At 42.5% G+C, this 24,946-nt stretch overlaps 4 protein-coding genes and 1 long non-coding RNA gene across 16 annotated transcripts in view; 2 read left to right on the forward strand and 3 right to left on the reverse strand.

The window, feature by feature from the left end:
• Positions 1 to 126: 126 nt before the first annotated feature.
• LOC106747635 (G protein-activated inward rectifier potassium channel 3-like) lies at positions 127 to 12,075 on the reverse strand. 2 transcript variants are annotated; one of them, XM_014625354.1, is made up of 10 exons: positions 9,965 to 12,075; positions 5,487 to 5,601; positions 5,129 to 5,361; positions 4,775 to 5,048; positions 4,487 to 4,679; positions 4,146 to 4,370; positions 3,609 to 3,859; positions 3,251 to 3,510; positions 2,949 to 3,120; positions 127 to 212 (listed from the first exon to the last, which is right to left on the reverse strand). In XM_014625354.1, exons 1-9 carry the CDS (start codon positions 10,228 to 10,230, stop codon positions 2,955 to 2,957), a joined length of 1,983 nt encoding a protein of 660 aa, XP_014480840.1. In that variant the 5' UTR covers positions 10,231 to 12,075; the 3' UTR covers positions 127 to 212; positions 2,949 to 2,954. The 2 variants fall into 2 exon arrangements, with proteins under 2 accessions (XP_014480840.1, XP_014480841.1); XM_014625355.1 differs by having other exon boundaries at positions 9,462 to 10,056.
• Positions 3,127 to 3,710, forward strand: LOC106747640. Its single transcript, XR_001374670.1, has 3 exons — positions 3,127 to 3,211; positions 3,424 to 3,528; positions 3,629 to 3,710. It is a non-coding gene; the product is annotated as an uncharacterized LOC106747640 (long non-coding RNA).
• An 89-nt stretch (positions 12,076 to 12,164) lies between the features above and the next one.
• Positions 12,165 to 13,193, reverse strand: LOC106747639. The gene is made up of 2 exons (XM_014625359.1): positions 13,110 to 13,193; positions 12,165 to 13,026 (listed from the first exon to the last, which is right to left on the reverse strand). The coding sequence occupies exons 1-2, from the start codon at positions 13,166 to 13,168 to the stop codon at positions 12,639 to 12,641; spliced, it is 447 nt and encodes a 148-aa protein (XP_014480845.1). The 5' UTR covers positions 13,169 to 13,193; the 3' UTR covers positions 12,165 to 12,638.
• Positions 12,969 to 17,385, forward strand: LOC106747633 (nibrin). 8 transcript variants are annotated; one of them, XM_014625346.1, is made up of 12 exons: positions 13,165 to 13,228; positions 14,108 to 14,116; positions 14,234 to 14,367; positions 14,448 to 14,596; positions 14,653 to 14,815; positions 15,030 to 15,285; positions 15,425 to 15,565; positions 15,677 to 16,638; positions 16,715 to 16,777; positions 16,880 to 16,969; positions 17,046 to 17,117; positions 17,197 to 17,385. In XM_014625346.1, the coding sequence occupies exons 1-11, from the start codon at positions 13,207 to 13,209 to the stop codon at positions 17,097 to 17,099; spliced, it is 2,043 nt and encodes a 680-aa protein (XP_014480832.1). In that variant the 5' UTR covers positions 13,165 to 13,206; the 3' UTR covers positions 17,100 to 17,117; positions 17,197 to 17,385. The 8 variants fall into 8 exon arrangements, with proteins under 8 accessions (XP_014480834.1, XP_014480835.1, XP_014480836.1 ...); XM_014625348.1 differs by having other exon boundaries at positions 12,969 to 13,228; positions 14,028 to 14,116; positions 17,046 to 17,385; XM_014625349.1 differs by lacking the exon at positions 13,165 to 13,228 and adding an exon at positions 12,969 to 13,086 and having other exon boundaries at positions 14,028 to 14,116; positions 17,046 to 17,385.
• Positions 17,386 to 22,816: 5,431 nt separating this feature from the next.
• The window catches only part of LOC106747707 (extracellular serine/threonine protein CG31145), a 50,579-nt gene continuing 48,449 nt past the window's right edge, over positions 22,817 to 24,946 (reverse strand). For all 4 annotated transcript variants that reach the window (XM_014625508.1, XM_014625509.1, XM_014625507.1 and 1 more), the window contains one exon: positions 22,817 to 24,912. In XM_014625508.1, the coding sequence (XP_014480994.1) occupies positions 24,708 to 24,912 (205 nt within the window). In that variant the 3' untranslated portion in view covers positions 22,817 to 24,707. The remainder of the gene's footprint in view (positions 24,913 to 24,946) is intronic.

The following is a 24,946-nucleotide window of genomic DNA, read 5'->3' on the forward strand; positions in this document are numbered from 1 at the left end:
TAAGATCGATCCTCACGAGGAGCACCCCATCTCGATCCTCTCGATCATCGCCTCTCTTCGACTAATCCTCTACTTGGGTCGATCGTTCGCTCCGCTTCCTCCCGATATTTTCGCCTCCTTTCCCTCAGTTAATTGGAGATATCGATCCTCGAGGCCGGCCGCCGATCATCCGACATCACTCGATCTTCCCAAGTCCCGGTCCCCCCTTGAGCCTGCAAGATCAATTGCGTTCGAATAAAGTTTCGAGCGAGCTAAGAGAGCGGGGATATATTCGCGCGACGACTTCGGCCATCCCCCGGCGACATTCGAGCGACGCTTTTCGGCGCTTTCCCGACACGTTGGAAGCACACCGCACGCGCGTCGCGACTGCTTCGGAATCGTGCTCTATTCGCACGCGAGATCTCACCATGGAGCGCGTTTACCTCTTTAGTGCGCGCGCGGGCGGGGATAATACGCACGCCGTGATCATTGCACGCATGTTAAGCCCGTTTCAGGCGATCCATAATTCAGGACAGCGGTCCGTTTTGGATTTAAGTTGGAAGTTTCGCGGCCGAAGAGGAGCCAGCCGGAATTCAAATTCATAGGCGTCACGCGGCAGACACGTGGCAGAGGCGGGGAAATTCAAGCTCGAGGAAACCTCTCTGAGGTGGCAACATACGACCTGACGGTTTCACTTGCTTGAGTTCTGGTCGGATTTGACAAGTTTGTTGGGATGTAAAGCGTATTTTATGCAAAGTTGCTCGCGATAAGAGGGATTCCAGTTAAAAGTACGACCCAAACGAAGTTACGATTCCCACCGATCCTACAATCCCGTGATAAATTTCTTTACCGTCGTTATAGAAATAAAGAAAGGATGAATGCCTGAAACGGACCTAACGTCGCGTGGAATCTAACGCGGCGTAACGCTCGCTCGCGCGCGTTTCCTCCCGCGCCGGAAATGTATCTCGGTGGGCACGCGAAGGCACACGAGGGCCGTTATTAACCCTCCATATAGATTTACGGATCCTCCGCGCTCGCGTGTCCAAATGAGCTCATTCTAAAAATAAAAGGTAGAAAACGAGAGGTCGCACCGCGCTTTTTGAGCCGATTAATCTTACGCTGAAGTGTGCGAAGGCGAAAATTGGGATCAGATATATTTCGCGAAATCTCTAAGTCCGAAAAAGAAGTCTTCTTCTGGATCCCCACAACTCCACTCTGTCACTTCGAATGTTTTCCTCGCTTTGAAACATCCTGTATATATTGACACATACCTCCGCGGATGTCACGCATGACTACGATGTTCGCCTCGTAAAGGCGCTCGTCGCCACTTCGGTCGCCGGGATTCCCGAATTTGTCGAGTACGCACCACCACAAACGCGCGAGTTACCTCCGTTCGTAAACTTCTTTCAATGGGAATATATACGTGTGTGATACGTCGCGGAACCACGAGTAGTCGACTTCTCACTCTCGCGACGCGAGAAGAGGCGCATCAACGGGCTTTTTCAGTGACGTCACCCGTTTGATCTCTCTTCTTCATCTCTCTTGTCTCCCCTTCTTTTCTCACTGTTTCTCTCTCTTTCTCTCTTCCTTTCAAGTAACCTTCCAACTGCCTCCTACTCGTCTCTGCGAGATCAAGAATCGACGCGAAAATACTGCCAGCGAGCCGTCCACGTCGAAAGCGTATTTATTTAATAAATAAACTTTAAGCATTTATCGTAGAAAAGCCCGTATTTTTAACGACACGTAATCCGTCGGCATTCGTGAATTCATTTTCACTCAAAGAAATTTGAAGATTCGTAAATCCGCGCGTTCTCATGCTCGCAAGGACGTCCGCCAGGTAGGGACTGTCCAAATTGCCGTAACTGGGCCACAAAGATGTCACGCAGTGCACTCGCAGTACGACTTAAGTCCCTCTAATTGCGCAGCATCCGGGCCTTAACGATTAAAGAGCGCAGCGTACTCGCCGCGTCCTTGTGCCCGGCATGTAACGTATCCTATCTCGCTTCCTGACGCGCGCAACGACGATTCATCCGTCTAGCTCTCATAACTATTGCGGCTTTCTAAGGTGTCGTTATATCCGTCATTACGTATTTACTCGAAAACGGGCAGAATTATATGACGCTCAACTTGTATTCTTCTTTAAGAGAGTTCTTAACCCTTTAACGCATGGTTTTTCTACGACTAGAACAATAATGTAAATACTAAAACAGTTTTTTAATATTACATTATATCGTAACTTTAGTGTAATTCTTTTTATGCCCGAGTTAAAACGAGCGCGTGCATCATGGTGAAATAAAACGCTGCCCGAATCAAGGTGTTAAAGCAGAAAGATTACGAGAGATTATTGAAAATGTAACACAAGCGCGTGAGCACGTAAAAAATTTCCTTCTTTTTAATACCCACGAAGAGGGCTCGAAAGGATAATCCTTATTTCCGAAATCAAACACACGAGCCGGCCGTGAATTATCATTCACAATGCGCCGAACAATCAGCATATCAGACCGAGGACAAACGGAGTGTGTCCGCGATTCGTCTCGGCAAGGTGATACGCTTTTTCCATTCTTAACAGCGCGACGGCGCGCGCTGTCATCCTAGACGACGGCCATTGTCACCAGAGACGTCAATGTCACTCGCGCGTTTGCGTAATTAATGCAGCTCGATTTGCGCGATTTCTATGCAGATTATAAATATCGAAATTTCAGCGAGTCTCTCGACCGTCCGACCGCGAAATCGTGACGTCAACAGCTGGTTGAAGGGCACGGGAGGAAAAGAGAGACGGACTGATAATCAGCTGCCGGGGGTCATGGGGAGAGATAGATGGAATTAGCTTAGTACCGGGAAGTGGCCTCATTATCACGCCAGTCAATCGCTTAATCTCGCCGCTCGTTTAACACGTCGTTGAAGCGTGTATCACACGGGCGTGCTCGCTCGCGTGTGTAGCAGGTGTTCGCCAGAAGCTTAAAATTTACCTGTGCTTAGTGAGTGGGGCAAGACGTGTTTTCGGAATGGTCGCGATTCGCCAGTGCTTCTTCCTCGAGAAGGAAGCTCGTCTTCTGGGCAACTTCCTGGATTTTGCGGCCGTCGCACAGGCTGGACCTCGTCTCGGGAGGATGCTGCGTCTCCGAAGAGTTCGCGCAACATCTGCGTCGAGAACGAACAGAGCGAAGAATTCTTGTGAAACACTTCTGGCATTTACCTCGATCATTCATCGTGCGAGATACATCGTTGTTAGGTATCGGTGATCTTGTTAAGAAAAATCATTACGACTCACTCGGTACTCGAGTTGCTCCTGGAAGATGGCCTCCTCAGGTCACTTCCTGGAGTCTCCTCCGCGATCGATCTGGAATTCGATCTCGCGTCGCTCTTTCTCGAGTCTAACGTTGCTTTCGATTCATTCCGTTGTATCCCACTTTCCGTGCCATTTTGCTTCTTGTTCTTCCTCAGACTTGCGTTGATGTCTTCAAGGACACGCTCGTAATCCTCTTTTTGTGACGACCCTGAGTTCTCGGTGTCGCGTCCGAATTTTGCCGTCTGTCGAACAAAATTGAGGTAATTATTATTGTAATTAAAATCCGTATTTCGTGTGTAACCTAATATATCCATTCATCTAATATTAATCGACGACTCGCCTTTTCTTGCGCATAAAAAGACGACACGTCAGGATGCACATTGACGCTTTCCCGCCTGCAAGAACCGTCCGGATCGGTGATCATCACCGAAATAGGATTCGGAGGTGTCGTTAACACCGTCGCTGGCATCGACGATTGCATGTGCAGTCCGCCGGAGGAAGACCTCAAACTCGATCCTCTCGAGCTGGTAGTCAAGGAGCTGCTGCTGGAAGCGTCGTTGTAGCCCGAGAATGCACCTGGCCCGGTGCGTTCTGGAGAATAGAAATTTTTCACCGCGTCCATTTCTACAAACTAACAATGACACTGCCATCGGCATGCTTCCACCGAAGAATTTATTTCATTGCGATTATTCTCGAAGATATATGAGAGAATCAGATAAAATAAAATTCGATAAAATAATAATTGTTAACATATTACTTTTCAATATATTCATCTTGTCAAAGTAAGATAGAAATTTCCGTTTTTTAACAGACAAAATTTTTTCACTAGAGGTTTGAACAAAAATTTCTCTTCCGCATCTCTTTCGGCATTTCGCACCTGTTTTCGAGCGATGATGTATGGCGCGGATGCGATCGAGATCGGCAGCGCTGCAGAGCGGCGTATCCACCTCGTACGTGTTGTTGAAGAGCGTGTAGTTGACCTCGTACTCGCCGGTCTCTTTGCGAAACGTGATGATAGGCTCGAACCGGTGACCCCACAGGATCTCGGACGGTAAATAGGAGCTTCTCGCCTGCGTCGTCATGCCGGTCGATTCGATCACTCCTGTTAATCATACATAATAATTGCTGATCACCGTTGTTGATTACCCTCGTCGTGAATTTTAAGCTTTCATCGATGACAAATAATAAATAAATAAATATATGACGACACACTCTTACCTTCCAGTATCACGACGATCTCGAATCGCTCTCGCAGCATGTCGCTGGCCGATATCCGGTAGAGCGGCGAGTTCCGATCGATCTTGTGCACGATCGTGGTGGGCCAGATGAAGAAGATCTTGTCTTCCTCGCCGTCGCCGCCAACCTTCAGCTCCGTCTGGAAGAACGGCAGCAATTCGCCCTCCTTCGTCACCTGAAGGACACAAGTCGCGCCTGCTTAGTGTCGTTACACTCTTATTTTGTTGTAGCGACACCATTAGACTAAGTCCCGTGAAATATCTATCGTACCTTTCTCTTGATCATTTGGGCGCGGACGTGGGCCTCGATGATGTGGCTCTTACGCATATCGCCAACGCGAAACATGAGGCAGGACTGACCGTCCCGTTGGCAAATGACGGCATTCCGCGAGAAAAGAAGAGTCTGCGTGCGCTTTTTGGGCCGCGACAGCTTGGCGAACACGATGCCGACCATAAACGCCTGCAGGATCACGCCCGTCATCGACTGGATACACAGCGTGAAGATCGCCTCCGGGCATTCATCCGTCGTGTGCTTCGCCCCGTACCTGTGTCATCGACGTCTTCATTAAGAGCTTGTAACACGATATCAGGGCGAAAGTAACATGACGATGTATAACGTAATTACCCGATGGTGTGCTGCGTCTCGACGGAAAATAAGAAGCAGCTGGTGAAACTGCGGATGTCTTGGACGCAGGGTATGAAGGTGTGATTGTTGAAATTCTGAGGCTCCAGATCACCGTGGCTGTAGGCGATCAGCCACCATATGAGTGCGAAGCCTAGCCAGGACAGCAGGAAATTCATGGAGAACACCAACAGCGTCCATCGCCACTGCGCGTCCACCAACGTCGTGAATATGTCCTGCGAACGAATTGATTGTAATTTAATAATGTTGATTCTTATCGCTCGGTTAATACGCAGAAAGAGAAATTTCGAATATCAACATTCTCTTCTACGTTTGATGCAACTTGTGGGAATAAACTCGCCTGGAGGTACCGCCGACGTCGCTTGGCGACGTTCCCCTGCACGACGTTGCAATCGCCGTGCTTGAAAACGACCCTTTTGCGGACCCTTCTGGAACTGAATCTGGTCTGGCGATACCTTGAAAGAAGAGTCAGACGCAATTAATTCGGACCCGACTGATTTTCCGCTACAAAGTTAGATCGAGACGCTTGAATACATCATATACATTCGCACTATATATATATATATGTTATTGCACAGTGCGTTAGACTGGGAGAGATCGCTGAAAATAATTCCGACAGTTTTAGAACATAATCATAGTTGTCGAAATTGTTTATAGACGTTGTGTGTTACACAATCTCTTAGCGTCTCGTCTCGCGGAAATTTGTAGATCAAAGGCAGCTTTCAGCGAGACGATTGCGAAAGCTCCACCCCTTTGAACTCCGTATTTATGCGGCAATACTCACTGCCGAAAATAGAAACAGTAGCCTATTCATTTAAAAAATTCAGACAGTCCTTTTTATATAAATATCAAAAATTTAGAAATACAGGAATTCCTTAATTGGTGAGATGTTAAATTTAACGAACACAAAGTACAAATTATAATCTAAATTTATTATACATTTTTTGTAGAAATTTAATTATTTTAATTTCTTACATTTGCTTATACACATATATATCTTTTCGAATTTATAATATATATTTTTATGCATGTAACGTATGTACTTTATTAATTTTTTTACGTGTAATATAATTTCCCGTGAGCTGAATATACTTCAAATGTATCGCGTCGAAGATGATTTTTCAGTGGTGTGCCTACGCGAAATACTCATGAACGCTATTTAAAATCACCACTCGATCTATTTTTGCGTCGCGGGTCAATATGTCAGGGTTGAAAGTCGCGAAATCGCGCGAATTTAGAACGCCTTACGACAACGGTGAGACTAGCAAAACTAAATGACGGAGACTAATTCGAGAGATTTCGAAACGGTTCGCCGATAGTGATACAATAGACATATTGTGATATATCGGTGCGATACGAATAAAACGGGCTTCTGCCGTATTTATTGCGTCCTATTTCGGCACTTATGGTTCACAAATATCTGCAAATAATTGTAGACTAATGAGTTGGTCACACAGACGAAAGATTAATTTGAAATATTGCGCGACTACTCGGAGGATGGCAAACGGCTAGCTGAATCCGCCCGGTGCGATCTTCCAGTGATGGTAATTCGTTGTGCTTATGCCATTAGGTTCATCGCCGCTAGTTGCCATAATCGCGGACACTTTCCCGTCTTGACGACGCGTGGGTGGCTATTTCGAAACGAAAACACGCCTCGCACGCACAGCCACGCCGATATTTCGGTAACAAATTCTAATGGGAATTCTATTAAAGTCGCATGAGGCCAAATAAGAACATTGCGCGCTGCCGAGTATCGAGAAATGTAAAAAATAAAAGAAGATACAACAAATGATGGAAGAAACGAACAATTTCGTAGAAATGAGCGAATTAATTTTCGGATGAAAATACGAGGATAATCGACGATTGTTTTCAGTCGTGATTATTTCTTTTGGAGGGGAGAGGAACGCGGTCGAGAGCGGTTACTTGAGCAACTCTTCGCGCCAGACCGCCTCGCCGGAAGTCGTTGCCTTCACGACCATCATGGACACTTGCGAAATTGCTCGTCGCAGCCCCCACAGCCCACCCATACCGACCGTCTCGCCCGGACGATGGATCCTCGCAGCATCCAAGGTGCGTCGTCGTCCTGACGACGTTGCCGCCTCCATCTGTCGCGTCCAAAAATTCGCGGAGTAACAATTAAGACAGAAATTGTTTAATAATGTAGTACGCTATATTTTTGAAATTATATATATATATATATATGTGTGTGTGCGTGTGTGTATATGTTTAAAGTATTTATTTTGAGGAAAGTGATTAAATAGAAATCAAGATATTTTTTATTTCACTGTTAGCTTAGTATCATCAACAATGATAATTATTCATTATTGCGTACAATTCGCGCCAAACGATTCGAAATTCGTCAAAAAAATGAGCTTTATTAATTACAGAAAAATAACCAAGATCGAACATATCAGACACGGTGTTCGGTGATGAATTACTTATCGATTTCTTCGCGCTTTGCTGTGAGACAGACGCAATGAACGCGGTTAATTAGGACCGTTCGTTAACGTAAGCGAAGCTAACGGGGCACTGCGGTTACCATTTCGGTTGTCGGCCGGCCAAGAACGACTTCTCCCTTTTGTCTTCGCGCGTTTTGGCACGAATCGCCGTTGAACCGTTTTACGGAGAAGGGAGGGTCTCGTCGATGAAGTTTTTAATTTAAGAAATCAATATAAATTTAAAATAACGAAATTAACTCTCTCAACTTTCTTTTTCCTCTGATCCATATAAATCATGACAGACTAGCGGACCGCAACGATTAACCACATTATAAAAGAGCAGACTATTTGATTGAATTTAAATAATATCACCGAGCAGATTTAAAAATAACAATACAATGTCGTAAATAGAGAGTATAAAGTGACGATAAACCGAAATTACTTGTTCGATAGTGAAATTAAATTTTTCTCAAATTATATTATCTCTAGTCATAAAAATTTCAATAGTTTGAGGTTACTTCTGGCGCGCGAAAAACACATCCATTCGGCCCTCACGATTAAGGTGCTTCTATTTTCGTACAGAGGGAAGGAGAGGAATAAAGATTTCCGGCAATTGCTGCTTTTGAAATAGCAGTCGCGCGTCGCTATTTTCGGCAGGTTCCGTAAATGATGCGTATTGTGATGTGAATTTTACGTCGTCGGGCATATTTTCGGGACGCCACCAGCAAATAAATACCTAATAATACGATTCGTTTTATCACTTTATTGCTTATTTATTTAATTATTCGATTAGGAGAGTAAGTAATTTTAGTCATGTGAGTGTGTTGCTTCACTTATTCGTTTGTTTACCTTCACACTTTTCGACAACTTTTTTATCGTTTATCTCTTCAATTAGTATGTTTTGCGAAAAATTTTGAATACTGAGTGGACATTCCCCATCTTCTTCGGGTTAACGAGTATTAACGTCCTCCGTTGTGGAAGAAACTGCGTTAACGAGTGAATTAAACTCGAGCTGTTCGCACGATGTCCTCGTCGAGTATCGCACGCGGAAAACGATAACTTATCGTTTTCCTATCGGAATTCGCTTATGCAATATAACTCGCGCGTGGATATTTACATAAGCGGAGCTGCAAGCATCGCGTTTACATTTCGTTTAGGCGACGCGTTTTGAAAATAAAACTAATAACGTTTGTTTACGACCAAAGTGCGAGCATAATATAAAATATATAATTTTATAGAATATATATAAAATCCCATGATATTACATACATACGCACAAGCTTCTCCATATATATTTATATTATACACTTCTCTACTAAAATTTTATAGATGAAATATGTTCTCTCTTATTCATATTCTTCCTCTTTCTCTCTTCCTTTTATCCTATCTCTCTCTCTCTCTCTCTCTCTCTCTTTCTCGGCTTGTCTTTCAACGTTACCTTAATATTAAACGAATAATAATCGTTGTCGTTATGCTACAAATTTGCATCATCCTCCGTTCGCTTGTAAATCGACACTTGTACAACCGTTGTGTGTGCGTGTGCGACGATCGCAAAGTGCGAGAGATAAAGTGCAAAGAGCGACAAGCCATAAATTTGCTGCTCGTCTCGCTCGGCGATAAAATATGCCCGGTATAAATGTCTAAATTGATCGTTTCATTTCTGGCTTTCTATAACCTTGAACGTTCTGTTATCATGAGATGTTGAACTTGTCCTGACGCGACCACTTTCGTAGAAATGAAAAAGAAAAGTCAATGCTCTTCGTTGAAAAAGAAACTGTTCAAGTTACCTTCGCATTTCAAGCATTGTGAATATCGAGCGTTGTTAATATACCCGCTCTGTTTAATAACTTTTATAGAAAATAACACTGTTCACTTACAGCCACAGATGAAAGATCGAGACGCGACGAAATCCACACGGATTTTTCATTATCAACCATTATTTGCTTAATTATTCAAGTACTTTTTCGCGACTCCAAGCGACCCGAGTGCGATAAACCGACTGACTTCGCGCAAAATACTGAGCTGTACTTTTCGTCCGGGGAATTTTCGCGATAAGTGAACTCACACAAACTTTATTCAAATTACAACTGTGACTCGCAACCGCGGTTATTACTCGCGTAACGATCGTTAATCGATAGCAACTAAACGGTAATTATTGACGTAAAAATGTCTAAGCGCGATAAGTCGTAAAAAAATAATGATATCTGAATCAAAATAATAATAACAACAATACTTGCTTCATCGCGCGTAACAAGCTCACGACTTCGAGCCATACAGATTTTTTTTACAAATCTCACGAATCCTCCAAGGTATTATTTTCGCGGCGAATTTTCCCACCGTAACTCCTGCGATCATCGATTTCGGTTTCGTTCATCCTCACCTACTCAACAGCGGGCCCGATTCGCCCTTGAAGCTAATCCTGTTGAAGGCCCTTCTCTTGAACGTGCCGAGGATGTCGCGTCTCTTCCGACTTACAGTTTCGCCCGTTTCCTCCGCGGAATCATCGCCGCATAATTTCACGGCAACTGCAGCCGCCGGCATCGACGAGCGCACCAGTAACTCGCCCAACTGTGCATTCGCGGTGGCCGAGTGATCGCCCACCATGTCCTCGTGGGTTATCGCCCTGCCTCGTCCTGTCATCCTCATCCCCGTCTCGCTCCAATTTAATGACGATGATCATCAATATGTTCGGCCACCAGCCCCGAGTCGTCCGTTTAGACGATTGCGAAGGTTCTCTTCCTTTTTTTCCCCTTTTTCAACTCCTACGCTGCTCAAGCTGATTCGGCTGAGATCGCCGGACAGGACTTTTGCGAAGGAATGTTAATTCGATGAGAAGTGATTTATCGGAGGAGGTAAATCGATTCATTCGGAAGACGAAGCGCGTGTGCGCCCCGGGGGCGTCCTCCTCCTCTTCGCGATTTATTCGACTGGCGTGAGATTAATGGCGAGTTCGTTTGATCTCGCGCGATGAATTACAAACAGCTCTTTGCGCGGCGTCCACCACGCAGGGTGTTTTCGAGAATTACGTCCGCATCTTCGCGTGCACGCACGCACTGGACACCTGTTGCCGTGTGTTTACGCGCCCGGCCGGCAGCCGCCCGGTTTTCCCATTCTTCTCGTTTCTCCTTTCTCCGAGATTTCCGATTTATATTCATCCGACGGGAGGTGGGGTCCTCTTACGGGGCGATTCGATTAAATTGCGCGACTGGAGGTGTTATTTAAAAATCGATTTCCAACATGTCGAGTAAGAAATTTTACCGCGCACACGCTCCAATTAATTTAACAATGGTTCCGACGGGCAATTTAATAACGCTCGGTTGATATTAATTGTATTTAATTCTCCTCCTCGCTTCCTTTTATCCGTTCGGTTTCACATCCACACATGCAGTAAATATACGAGTGACTCGAGTGCTGTGCGAGCATGGATTAATGATATAGTATTAAATAATAACGAGATAGCATATGTTGTATCGATACACGTAAAAGACAGAACTATCGAGCGATATCACACAGGATTCGATCTAAGATTCAGTCAATCCGTTATTATCGAGCCTTCGTTCGCTTCACGTTCCTCTCGTCCTTTGTATCATCACGTACGACACTGGTTGAGTGAATTCCTCTTTCGTTTCGCAACGCGTGAACCGTCACCTTATCAATTCTCCTTTATCACCGTCGCGTTTCGCGGTCGCTTTCGTCACTCACTCGGTACTCGTCGACGTCGAGATAAAAAGAGTCAACGAGAAGGAAGGAACTCATCGGGGCGATGATCGCACTCGAGAGAGATCTCGATCGCCACTCGCGCGATCGGCACGAGGATCCACGGGCGAGGGTCGATCGATCCTCGGCGACGGCACGTACATTTCACGCGTTCTCGACCGCGATGCTCCGCCGAGATTGCGGCGACCACGAGTGTATCGCGGCGCGCGAGCGAGAAATAAATCGCAAGTCCCCGCGTGTGGGCGAAAGCATACGCGCGCACTAAGCCGCCGCGAAGGAAGGACGTGACGCGACGCGCGGATAAGATTGCCGCGCGGTTTTATCGACGGCCTCGCTCGCGATTTCGTCAGTGGATCGACGGGAATCCGCCTGCAGAATTGCAACAGCTGGCCGCTTTTCAGTGACTGACGACTAGAAATTCGGGGGGTTGCCCGATTGATAGACGAAAATTGGAAGCTGGTGGTAACGCGCGCGCGGAAACGACCGACGCGAACCTCTCGTTGTGGGAAGTAACGGATCGAAGACTCGTGATTGCGGTCGCTTCGATTTATAGACTAGATTAGAGCTGAACGAGTCAATGTGATCAGTTAATGCTTGCTTTTGCGGTTCAATATCGATTTCTTCCTCTGTATGTATTCGACATCTTTATAAACCACGCTCGATCTCTCTCTCTTGCGATATCGCAGCAGTATCTTTTCCTCCTCAGTTTCGTGTAACTGCTTGAATAAATCTCGAAGTTCCGTTACCGACACAGATCAATTGCTGAAAAGAAAAGTGGTCAAATCGGAAGATTAAATTTAAACTGAGGAATAGGAGAGAAAGGAACGGCGCAGAGAGAGAGAGAGAGAGAGAGAGAAGAATACTATTTCTGAGAGAATCTATTTCGTTCCCTCGTTTGGATGGCACTCAAAAAGCACGCAACGTCGGTGTGCAAAGGGCACACATACTATGCGAGAACATTATTTAACGCACTGTACATTATATTATACATATTTACATTTATATAGGTACGTAATATATATATATATATATTTACAAGATTCTATATATTTATACGTATACTACGTTTTTTTCCTATCTATATTCCAATTCGCCGTAAATAATTATTTTCGTTGCTCTTATTTGAATTTTGCAGCACCGATATCGTCATTTGTCACCGTCGTTATCTTGTACTGTTGCTGATGTTAATTTCAGTTTCTACTTTCGACGCGTGTATACGCCACGTTGAAAACATTAACGTAACTATTTCTTGACTACGTTCCTAAATTTCCCGACGATGGTATACGTATATAATCGATTTTATATTGGTGCACACTATTGTGAAATATTGTCGAGCGCTATTTTATCAACTTCCGACAACGCAGTTCCATCGTGAGAAACGCTCTCATATTAGGGTCCTGCACTCTCTCCAAGATAGCCGTCTGCAAGTTCACGTCCGACGTGCTGTCGATCGTGCTGCTCAGTCGCTCCGCGTATTGAATCCATACACAGTTCGCGCATCCTGACATACAGCAGTTCGTTGGTTCTGTGAGATCATCAACCGGAGTCTCTTTCACGTCGTTTCCTCCATCTTCCCGCTGATCGTCGTTCTTCTGTGCCGAGAAGCTTCGTTGATAACAGCGCAAACCCGGAACGACTAATCTCAACGATGATCGCAATGCGAATTTCATTTGTTTCAACGACTTTGCTGTTTCGGCGTTGGTTAGGTTGAAATTACGGCAGAATCTGAGATGCAGAATGCAACAAAAGCGTGTTTCAGTTGGTGTCGTGAATGATAGATGCTTGGTATTAAAGAAATTTACTCTCACCTTGATCGAGGTGTAAAGAAATTCGTCCGAGAAAAACCGAGTGCGCGTAATAGTGACATTTACAGTACACAATGTGCTTTTTCGTGTTAAATTGCGTATGAGATACGTCTTCCTATCTAGTAAATTGTTAAAAAACACTATATATAAAACTAAAAGCGTAGGAATTTACGTTTATCACTAAAATTTCTAGATGCAAGTCAGTCTTTAAGACCGATATTTATAGTCAGATCTTATATCAATGACCGTCTTGAGTTTGCTTCAGATACTTTGTAACCAATGAAATAAGCCGTACAGCATCTGAAGATGAATTTAAGACGGTCTTCAATATAAAATCCGATTGTAAATACCAACCCCAAATTACGAATTAGAATTGAGATTAGATTGAAATTTGACCAATCAAATTTAGTTGAGTTTTGTGAATTTTATTCTGATCGGTTAAATTTCAATCCAATCGCGATCCTGATCTGTAATCAGATATGGACTTGAAGCATAAGAGAATCGACCAATTTTAGGGATAGAAATGAAGGACTCTGATTGGTAGATACTCTTGTGTCTTATGCATTATGTCCATTGGTCTGTTCTTTTTAGCTGTAACAGTTCAGCAGCGCAGCTAAAAAGAATAGACCACATGCTCCGGTTCTTATTTTTGAATGGTACTATTCCATGATAGTTCAGAAAATCTTGTTTTCAAATTTTCTGTTCAAATTTCAACGAACTCCATCTTCAACATCAGTCAAAAAGCGAATCGCATAAAGTTTCCATTAATCTACCCTGTAACAAAGAAAATAAACATTAATTCATCATTTTGTCATTGCTTGTTATTAATTTGACAAATAAAAATACACATATATATAATAACGTGACAGAGGGAATCGTGTTTAAATTCAATGAGGTTAAAATAACCGTTATTTTAACCAGACGAATCGTCAAAATTATGTGTATAACGGAATATTATTGTTATTAATTTATTCGATCACTCAACATGTGGTGTCTCAAAGAACACGAAGGTATGTTATCTGCCAAATATCAAACTTAAATAGTGTAAAACACTATGACAGAGTCTAATCTCTTTTTCTTTCTCATTTTATTAATATACATAATATGATCTTATTACTTTATTCCAGGTCGTTGTATTTATATTCTGCTAGGACGTCAAATATCTTTTGGCAAATCTCTAAGTGACATCAAAATAGAAGGTGATACTACAATAAGCAGACTCCACGCGATTGTTTCTGTGGAATCTTGTGGAGAATCTGAAGTATATCTATTAATTTTTACTTTATTAATTTTAATTATGTACCATTTTACATACACTTCAAAAAATATTGAAATTTTCAGCTGCAACATAAATGTGTTATCTATGATAAATCCAAGTATGGAACATATATTTTGCGAGACGGAAAGGAGAAAAAATTGATTATGGATGAAAAGTTTGTTTTGAGAGCTGACGATAAAGTGAAGTTTGGACTAAGACACAATATCTTCACGTAAGCTTGAGATCATTTATTCTTTTAACATTTTAATACAAGTTATGCTGTTGTAGTGTGACATATCACCCGTTTGTGGTTGCAACGTCGAGTTTGAGCAAAGAGGAAACTGACAAACTAAAGAATATTATGAAGGCTCTTGGTGGTATCCTGTCTGACAACTGGAATAATTCCTGCACATGTCTGACTGTGCCTGAGAGGTTCTTGTTTACTATAAAAGTGAGATTTCACCAATAAAATAAATAAATAGGAACAACGATTAAGATTATGACTGATATTGTAATTAATACTATACAATATTTTATGATAACGTACGACTGAAACATATACCATATATAATGAATATTATATGATGTTACACAATTGATATTACACTTAATTATTAATGAATGAGATTTTTTCATTGATATATATTTATATGTACTTTATGCAGTTGGCTTGCGCGCTAGCCTCTGCAAAGACAATTGTCACCATCGCATATTGGGAGGCTGTAATGGAAGCCACTGAGGAAATGAAGGAATTACCGAAAATCGACGATTTCTTACCTACTGTGAAGGAAGATTGGCTGCACGCTGGTGCGGAATTATTCTTGCCTAAGGAGGAGCGCAGGATGCTGTTTCGCGGCCTATCCTTCGTGCATTTCTGCGCGAAACAATACGCTGCATACTTTCCGATAATTACTGCGGCAGGTGATTAATTTCTGTGGGGATTTTTGCGCGCAAAACAGAATTCAAGGAACTATTTTCATGAAGTTAAAATTTTTCGATGATCGTACTCTTATCATCTTTTGATATTTTCTCGATAGATGAAACTGAAATCGCTTTTCAGGCGGAAAATCGTGTGTATACCCAACGAGAAAACCCTTAACTCCTCGGGATCTGACTGCTAAGAATGCTATTGTCATACAACAGCCTGCCAATGATTCCTCGCAATTCACAATTCAGGTCATCACGGATTACCCGACCATCTGTGAGTAGTAGAAATGATTTTATATCAATTAATAACATAATCATGTATCATCGTATCGTTACGTCAATGTTGGAACTTTATGTCATAATATGCAATATTTCCATCTTGTAGATAACAAGCTGAGCAAGCTCAAACGCAGAATGATCTGTGATTCGGAAATCCCGCTTGCCATTTTGTACTGTTCCACTGAAAAGTATTGCAATCCCGAGTTCAACTTTGGTACACTTCTTAAATCAAGCACTCAGACATCCTTGCCCTCTGGTCTCGTGATCGTCGGAGACACGCAGGACACTCTGTCGACAAGCACTAAGAGAAAAATCGGAAGTAAAGAGCAGCAACGAATTATTCCCGAAACTATCGACTCGCAGTATGACAACGATATTGCGAAAAAAGCACGTCTCTCTCTTGAAAGTAGAGAAAAAGTTATTTCTGGGAACAACGAGAATGGGAGCGATGTTGTCTGTATTTTCTCCAGCAAAAACAACAAACAACCTCGAATTATCCCGGAAACCTGCGATTTCGACAAAAGTATCGCGAACGATAGTTTCCCACAGAGCAACGCCATAAACCCCCGAGTTATTCCCGAATCTTGCGACAGAAGTAGCATCGGCAGTTGGAGCGCAGAAAACGAGCAACGCGTGGAAAATGTTTTGCGAGAAGATGTCGAGTCTCGACAACGGAAGGAAATTGTATTGGAGAAACGTCAGTTGCTATTTCAGAAAGATTTGTTGCCTGAAAGCAATGATACGACATTTATGGAAAATAACTTGTCGCGTAAAAGAAAGAGCTTGCTTTTTGAAAAGAGTTGTTCTGCCGACAAAGATGATTCAGCTGGTCAAAAGGATGAGAACGAAAGCCGGAAGAACTCGAGAGGACTGCGTATCGTATCAATAGAGAAAATCGCTAGTGGTGAAAGAAATCTAATGGAAGAAGACGTGTTGAAAAAAGACCACTCCAGAATTGAAGAGTCTCTAGACTTTACGTTAAGACAGCAAGATAAACATGATGAAAAAATAGAAATAATCGACGTAGATAAGGGAAATGAGAGAGAGGAAGAGAAATCGCGAGAAATGGTGAGTGACCAATATCTTGAACTAATAATTATGTTTAATAATAATTATATATTTTATCTTGATTCAAATATACAAGGGAGCGGAAAAAGTGAAAATAGAAGAAAAAGACGAAACGAGTAGGAAGAGACCGCGAAAAATGGTGAGTAATTAATTGCTCAATAATTATAATAAAAATTATATCAATCGACGATCTACTGTTGTTACGATACGGAATTTGGCAGCTGTTACTTTCCGTTTTCAGGGAACAAATTGGTATGACAGATACTTAGGTTGCGAATACACAAACAAAGTTCTGCGCAAGGATGCACCGTGCGGTAAAAGATTTGTGAAGGTTCGTACGAGCAAAGCACGGCTTAATATGTTATTTTGCGCAACATCGGCAAATTTACTCTTTTTTTTACATTTAGGTACCAGTTCCAATCCCCGTAAGGAAACTGAAGTCGGACGACTTTGTCCTGTGATTGTCCTGTGCCAGAAAAGTAACTTATAGACGTTATTCCAATTATACATAAATAAATAATCGTTTCCTTTAGTGTCTTATATATTTTTCTACATTAGATAACAGACAGCGGTGATATTTCCGGAAAAAAGGATTTGTATCTTTACGTTGATTATTATTGAAAAAAAGAGAAGAATACATTTCCTCTATCTAAATAAAAAGAGATGATAAGAAAGTTATACTTCCAATAAAATTAGAAGAAATAATTAAAAAATAAATGTTCATAATTTATATAGTTGTATAGTTGAAACATATGCTTCTTGTACAATTTTATTCTTATAAAAAATATATCGAAAGAGAAAAAAAGAAATGAAGGCCCGTTAATGTGTTTGTTTCACTTATACCATCATTTTGTTTCATCGGGTATTTTACACAATATTTTTTTTTTAATTACGCACAAGAAAAACGTGCAAGAATGTACTTTATCAGCGCGGAAATCGTGATTACGCCGCAACCACACCGCGCGTATGAGGGATGCGGACAAAAATCGCGGAGTCGTAACCGAGGATGTATGCGTTTACTCCGCGCGCGAAGAGTTCTTCGGTTCATACGTCAACTCTCAACGTGCCTCCTCCTCGTCTCTCTCGCGAATCCTCTCGACTCTCTTCTTGCCGTCGTCTGCAGGACGACTCGAATGAACGATCTTAGAAGAAAGCTCACCGCTTCCTTCTCGTAGAATTGCGCGCTACCTCTATCGATTCTTTCATCTGTACATACGTAGATATTTTCGTCGAGAAAAAGATATGCGATCTCGTAGAAATCGACAACGATGACTCGGTGAAAAGGTTTCTGCGATATATTTATACGCGATATTTATTTGTCTGAAGAAAAAAAACCTTCGTTTTTTTCCACGCGGAAAATGGTATTACAAAACAATAATAGAGAGAACTCGCGCATGTCTCTTAATATTCTAATAATATCTTATTTTAATTTGCCGTTACGTATATATTTTAAAAATTTCTTTCGCAAAACTACTCGTCTCGCGTCTGGAGAAAGAAAAAAAATAAATAAAGGAAAAAGATCAAAACTGTCTATTGTCGTGCTGGAAGGCGAACTTTGTGCGCTTCCAGCGCAGCGCAGACAGGCGTCAGCAATTTTCCACCGTAAACAAATTTCTAGAATCGCGAGACGAGGAGAAGTAAGTCAACTCGACAAAATCGGTCGGCAATCTTTCGCACAACTCGGGAAAGTTCGCGATGCCCGGGCAGGGGACTTTCGCCACCGCTAATCGTGAACAAACGTCAAAGGACAACAACAGCCGGCAAGAATAACGAGAGAGAGAGAGAGAGAGAGAGAGAGAGAGGAGAGACAAGATATTTGTTACCTTCTCGTGTCGGCATAGCGACAAAATACCGCGAGGTATATACTCGTTGCTTTACGATTAAAGTCTCTCGCAATCGATAACAATGTGTATTGTTTGTGAGGGCCCGTACGGAAAAAATTATGAAATCCCCCAAAAATGTTACAAAAATACGAAAGAATAGCCGGCGTTCTATTGAAAAATAAATTCTTCTGGGGACAAGTACGGCGATTTTACTCGGTTGTACTCAATTATGTGTCACGTTTAAGATATTCAAATATAGCCAAAAATATAAAGGCTGCTTTTTAACTCGTGCATTATACTTTCATACTTAGCATCAATTGCACTCGAAATAAAGCAATTCTTGAAAAAATCACGCGGTTTTATTTTTGACGGAGCAACCGCAGACTGTCAAATAGACGGAATTGGATAGCGATCGCAAAGTTCATTCTTTATGATCGGATCACGCTTCGCGATTGTTGCATTATTCATTATGATTTTAGCCGTAACCACTGTTCAGTCGGAACTATTTTCGCTCCGACGACAAATTAACATCTGACGTTGCGACGAAGTACTGCTGCAGTAACAATGACGCGCTAAGTCGAGGCACCGTTATTGCAACTTTCAGATCTGCGTCGAGAAAAACAGCGGTCGCACTTGGAACAAGCCGATACGCACACGGCGTAGTCAAGAATTGTTGCTGTTTTCCGCGAAACTATTGCATTTTAATCGGGGAATAATCGAAATTTTCCGATCATTAGCGATCTTGCCCGGATACGTCAGAGATGTTTTCCGCGAAGATCCCTGAATGAATTCACGATTATACGATTCTTCTCTTCGCTTGACAATCGGAAACCTCATTTGGCTATAATTAAGCAAGAAAGATCCAACATATGAAAGTTTCGAGGAAAATGAAGATGAAAATTTGCATGATTCGAAAAGTGTAAATTGCATCGAGATTCTTCACAAGAAGTACAAGAAGTCAAGTATGGTCCACTTTCTATTCTTTAAGGGTATTCATTGACAATTAACTCTGTAAAAAATGGGTAAAACGCAACTAGTAAATAATGGTATAATTAGTAGAAAATAAAAATTTGTTTCTCAATTAATTTTAGGCTTGGATCTTTTTGTTTTACGTATAGACTACCCACTGGTAATGAAATCTCGAAAATCATAATTTTGTTTTTGGATTTTTCTTACTATGGCTATTTGAGAATCTACCGCTAGAAAATATAGATCGAACAGCTATGCGGAAGCTCTATGCTGATATCGATGACATTTCGTTACTTCGGCTCGTATTCGTTTACTCGAAACTCAAGTTAAATACCGAAATGTAAAGTCAGAATTAGATCGGAATTTTGCAGCTGAATCGCGACTGCAGATGTCACGTGCAGCGAAGAATTTAACTGAAAAACTTCGTTCTAACTATGAATTCAGATCTGAGAGAGAAAGAGAGATAAAGAGAGATTCTCACGTGGGGTACAAGTTTCAAGCAACGACAATTAATACGGGCCTTGCTTGTACTCACTTCGATTTGTCGCCGGGTGAATTTCAACAACACCCGCAACGGGATTTCACGATTCCGCGATTTTTCTTTATTTTTCTAACGAATGAAAGAATAACGGGAGAAAGAATGGGAGAGGAAGAGTGAGAAAGAGAGAAAGAGAGAGAGAGAGAGACAGAACGCGAGGTAGAAAGATGGGAGCCCGAGTGGAGGAGGGAGGAAGGTGGAGGATGGGAGATTCGGCTTCTCTTCTTTACTCAGCTGCATCACGTGCGATTCGCGCGCGCGCGAATTCCGGCGATTATGCAAATGCCATCGCATTAAAATGCATTCTATCGAAAATCTCCGATTTTATTCCGCGAGGAGCGATGTCGAAAGGCGCGCCTCCCTTTCGCGCGTCGTTTTCCTCCGCGCGTTCCTCCGCCTCGGTGTCCTCCGTCCGTGACCTCAACCGTCTAATTCGCCGTCTGTAATTTCATCGCCGACGTCGCTGACGCCGCACCGCAGCGGCAGACGTCGCGCGTGTAATTTGTACCGCGTATTTAACTTCGCACCGAGATCGCGAATTTGCCGCTGATACAATTTCGGAGCTGCGGTCTGGTTATTCAGAATGGTTCGTTCTCGCTTAACGTTAGACGTTTTTCTCGGCTAACACTCGGTTCTCACGACGATTCCGCGCGAAAGATTCCAAAATCGTGAAATTGCCATCAGCGATCTGTTATTATTATTATCATCATCATCATCAATTATATCGCGCAGGTTCTCGTAGCCGAGCGGCTGAGATGCCGTGGACTAATAAGCGAGATTCGCGATGGTGCACGAACCAGCGTCTTCTCGGTGGCATTAGCGGGATCTGTTCCCGACAGTAACAGGATCGCGGCGCCTTCCCTTTGAAGGAGCCGATCGGCTTGCGTGTGGGAGCGAGAGGCAGGACGGTAGGGGATGTATATCCTGTTAATTACACCACCGTCTCGGATTTGCCTGTGACGTCAGATGTCCCGAGCAGCGTTCTGTGTCTGTTTCCTGACAGATCTCTAGAGTTGCCTTTCCGTCGCGAATTATGGCCGATTAATAGTAATCGCCTGCCTGCCTGCCTGCCCGCCTTCCGATCCATAAATCGCAGACGAGATCGAGACAACAATGAACTAACGAGGGTGATCTCGTCTGGTGTCTCGGCACCTCTCTCTCTCTCTCTGGTATTTTCGCGCTCCGACTCGATGTCAAATCTTGCCGTCATAAATTCAAGGGAACTGTGCTATAAATACGAGAAAATAATAAATCGTGACTCGGTGAAATGAATCGAAATTCTCTCTAATCCATCCCCTCGCCCTTTTTTTCCTAAACGTGTGCGACAGTTATGCCGCCTTTGTCGGGCGAATCATTGATAGCTAAAAATATGTGTCCTAATTTCGCCGATTGACGATCCTCCCGCGAATGTGAAATGACGAGGGCTCATTACGGCGAAATAATTACGACGAATTCAGCTTTGTCGGCTTGTCTCGCGTATCTATCTCGCGTTTCTATAAAGCGCGACGGACGCGCGATCGATGAAAATCCGCGGGGGAAAAAAAGTCCGGCGGAATTCAATCGGCGCGTCGACATCGCGCGGACATTTGTTCGCGCGAGACAGATAGGCCTGCGAAATTTATTCGCGACCCGGAAACCACCGCGCGTCTGTCAGTCATGATCGAGAGAAAATCGGGGGAAAAATCCACCGCGCGGCAAAGAGATTCGCGATGTGCCGAAGCGGCGTGACGCGCGTCCACCGTGTGCCCGGCGAAAAATGATCCTCGACGTTAATGCGGCGACGACGGCCTGTTAATACGACATTAACGGGCGGGTCATTATGCGCGGAAATTTCACGAGAAATAAGATCTCGGCGGCGCGCGAGGTCGATCGGCGGAATGAAATTCGCGATTTTCGCGCGTATTCCGCCGCGCTTATCAAATATTTGCGCGTGACTTTTCGCACCGCCTAATGTATCCGGCGAGATCCGGAAGCAGCGGAAGAAGAAGAAGAAGGAGAAGAAGAGAAGGAGTGTCTGTTGTACTTGCGAATTTGCGGCCGCGTAACTTTATTCGCGGCGAGTGCCCTCCCTCAGCGACGAGGGCTTAAACTTTCCCGCGAGGAGAACGGAGCAGGAGGAAGAGGAGGAGAGAAGCAGAGGGAAAACTTCCCTTGTGGAGAAAACGTTAACGACGGATTTCCCGAGAGGATCAATAAAAGAGGGTGATTTCCTACCCCTCGCTCCCCCCCCCCCCTTTANGATATTTCACGCTGCGTTTGCGTATTTAACGACCGGTTAACATTCTTCGCTTCCACCGAATCTCCGTTTTATATTCCTTGCAAAAAAGGAAAAGGGTGAGAGGGGGGGAGAGAAAGAGAGAGAGAGAGAGAAGAGCGTTACACCCTATAATTGCGACGGTAAATATAAAGTCGTTCGGTTTCTTCTCGATTTCGAGAAATATCGCGGAAAATTACGAAGGAAACGAAGGAAGCTCCTCTGAGTTTCCTTTATATAAATGGATGCCGTGCGATATCGATCTCGACTGACGAGAGAATCGACTAACTTTTTCCAGTTTGAAAACGAGCGGAAACGAAGGATTTATCCTCGGGCTGTCGTTGCGAAAAATTGGCAACGGGAGACGAATCTCTTGATAATGAGGTTGTTGAATATAAGTATTAGGTACGAACGTTAGTGTTATAATTGCACAAGTAACTTAAATGTATAATGTGTATGTGTATGTGTGTGTACTCAATACATAAATCTCCAAATATACATATGTTAAAATTGTGGACGAGATTAATCGACGATTTGGGAAAGAAAAAGAGACTGGATAGGAATGTTGGCTGAATAATCAACTCAAAACTGTGCTCAGATTGCAGTTCATCTTATTTTCCTTTCCGGTACATCCCTTCGGATGCGTTTACCTCTTTCGATGCATGGAAATGCACTCGAGGAACGTAAAACATGCGTAGTAAAAGCATTCTTTTACAAAAGCTCCCTTGCGCTCGTCTTCACACGCAAGCAAGTCTTACATACACACGCGCATTCACACGCACAATTTTTGCTTAAATCCATCAGTTTGCGCGCTCGCAAAAACTTGCGTTTTTTTATAGATATTTACAGAAATTTATCATGTTTTATTCTTAACCCTTTAAAAGCCATGTAAGAACTTTCATTTTGAAACAATTATTCTTACATTTTTTTTCTAAGTTTCGCATACCAAGTCAATAATTTCTGTATTTATACTAGAATTATTTGAAACAATTAATAATTCATTTAACTTTGAAAGTTAAATAAAAAAATTTCGACGAACGTTATATATATATAACACAAAGTTGTGTGTGTAATGTACTAATAAATATAATATTTAATTTACTAACACTTTGCAAGAGGTATGTTATTTATATTATCAAAGTAATTTTTTACTTTAATAAATATAATAACGAAAAAAACCTTGAAAAGAGTTTCAAGAGGTAGATTATTTTTATTACTAAAATTATCTTTTTATAATTAATGCAACAAATGATAAAATTTTGAAAATTTTCAAAGTAGATTATCTTTACCGTTAAAATAACTATATCCCAACAAATGTTATAACGATAAAATTTCTATTCCCGTCAAAGATTGGCCGTTAATGGGTTAATGAAATCGTTATTTATTTATTTACATTAACATTTATTGTATCCGCTGACAACTTGTGGTTTTTTGATTATCACCAAGTCGCAATAAATATACATTTATATCATGTAATATATCTATAAGTGACTAAATTGTTTATACTTATAGGTTCATTTATACATATAGTATGTACAGCAGCCTCTTTGTACATTGAAAGTTTATTTATCAAAAGTGAGAATGACAATCGACAATGTCTTTTGAACATCTTTTCGTTTCGTAAGCTACACTTGGAAAATGATCATTGATTACAAGATTATTAGTCAAATTATTTTAAATTGTATCAGATTGCTTCATTACTCATAAACATATCAATAATAATAATTCAATGTAAGTTATTGGAAATTATTACAAATTAATTGCACATTAATGATGATCCGGCATATCATTCTTAATTATGCATTAAAGATCAGATCGCATTTTAATATCAATATCGAGCTGCAATAAAACAATAACTGTAATCCCTTTTGTAAAAAAAAAGAGACGCATAAGGAATATTAGTTTAAACTATTATAAATTTTCTCGTCGTTTTTTGGTAGTTCGCTGAGCAATATTTCGTTTCAACTTAACGTCTACGTCTTAAATTACCGATTCGATCACATGTGGCAGCAAATACGATAACCGGCAAATTAATTAATTAATTCCAGACCATCTAAGGGAGTGTACGGTAATAGTCTTTCTCCCTCCTCGGGACGTCTCAAACGCGATTTTAGCATCAACTTACGTACTTAAGTGGAAGAAATTTCTGCCTGATTTAATCGAAATCGCAACAATGTAATTTTTACGCTGATTCACCATCACAAACGAAGGAATGCGAATTTTAGCTGGATTAATTATAATCACAATTTACACGCAATCGACTCGCAGTCGAGCGTAGAAGAAGCAAGTTCAATTCTCCTCTCGTTCAATTAACCGTGATTTTTCGGCATCGGGAGAGGAAAGAAATTAATTCTCACCGGAACACTCGTTCGGAACGTCTTTCCGCTTCCTCCTTGGGACTTCCCGACGCAGCACCGCCTCTTATATTGTCCCAAGCCGAGTCTAGGTCTTTTGAAACTACCGATTCCTAGATCGCGGCCGAAGGCTATAACTTCGAGTCCGTTTTGTCGTTGCTCTGCACGACCTGCGCGGAATTCTCGCGGGCGATACAGTCGCGAACGGCCTGCAGAATGATGCCTATCCGGCGATCGAGCGCGTCCAGGTGGGGTTCCCAGAGGACTGGAGCCACGGGGTCCTTCGCCATACTTTGTCGCATAGCCGCGCTCAGCCGCGTAGGCCCGTTGTGGAAACTGCAACCAGGTATCGTCCAGGTAAATAGAGCGC

This window comes from Dinoponera quadriceps, unplaced genomic scaffold, assembly GCF_001313825.1.
Source record: "Dinoponera quadriceps isolate SergipeBrazil2010 unplaced genomic scaffold, ASM131382v1 scaffold1395, whole genome shotgun sequence".
Classification (NCBI taxonomy): Eukaryota; Metazoa; Arthropoda; class Insecta; order Hymenoptera; family Formicidae; genus Dinoponera; species Dinoponera quadriceps.

Coding starts and splice junctions, on each gene's coding strand:
- LOC106747635 (XM_014625354.1), bottom strand. CDS start 10,230: ATGAGGATGACAGGACGAGGCAGGGCGATAACCCACGAGGACATGGTG. Junction 5,362..5,486: donor GACGTCGGCGGTACCTCCAG/GCGAGTTTATTC, acceptor ATTCGTTCGCAG/GACATATTCACGACGTTGGT. Junction 3,860..4,145: donor ACATCATCGCTCGAAAACAG/GTGCGAAATGCC, acceptor TCTATTCTCCAG/AACGCACCGGGCCAGGTGCA.
- LOC106747639 (XM_014625359.1), bottom strand. CDS start 13,168: ATGTCACTATTACGCGCACTCGGTTTTTCTCGGACGAATTTCTTTACA. Junction 13,027..13,109: donor TTCTTTACACCTCGATCAAG/GTGAGAGTAAAT, acceptor TCTGCATCTCAG/ATTCTGCCGTAATTTCAACC.
- LOC106747633 (XM_014625345.1), top strand. CDS start 13,207: ATGAGATACGTCTTCCTATCTA. Junction 14,816..15,029: donor GGTTCTTGTTTACTATAAAA/GTGAGATTTCAC, acceptor TACTTTATGCAG/TTGGCTTGCGCGCTAGCCTC. Junction 15,286..15,424: donor TCCGATAATTACTGCGGCAG/GTGATTAATTTC, acceptor ATCGCTTTTCAG/GCGGAAAATCGTGTGTATAC.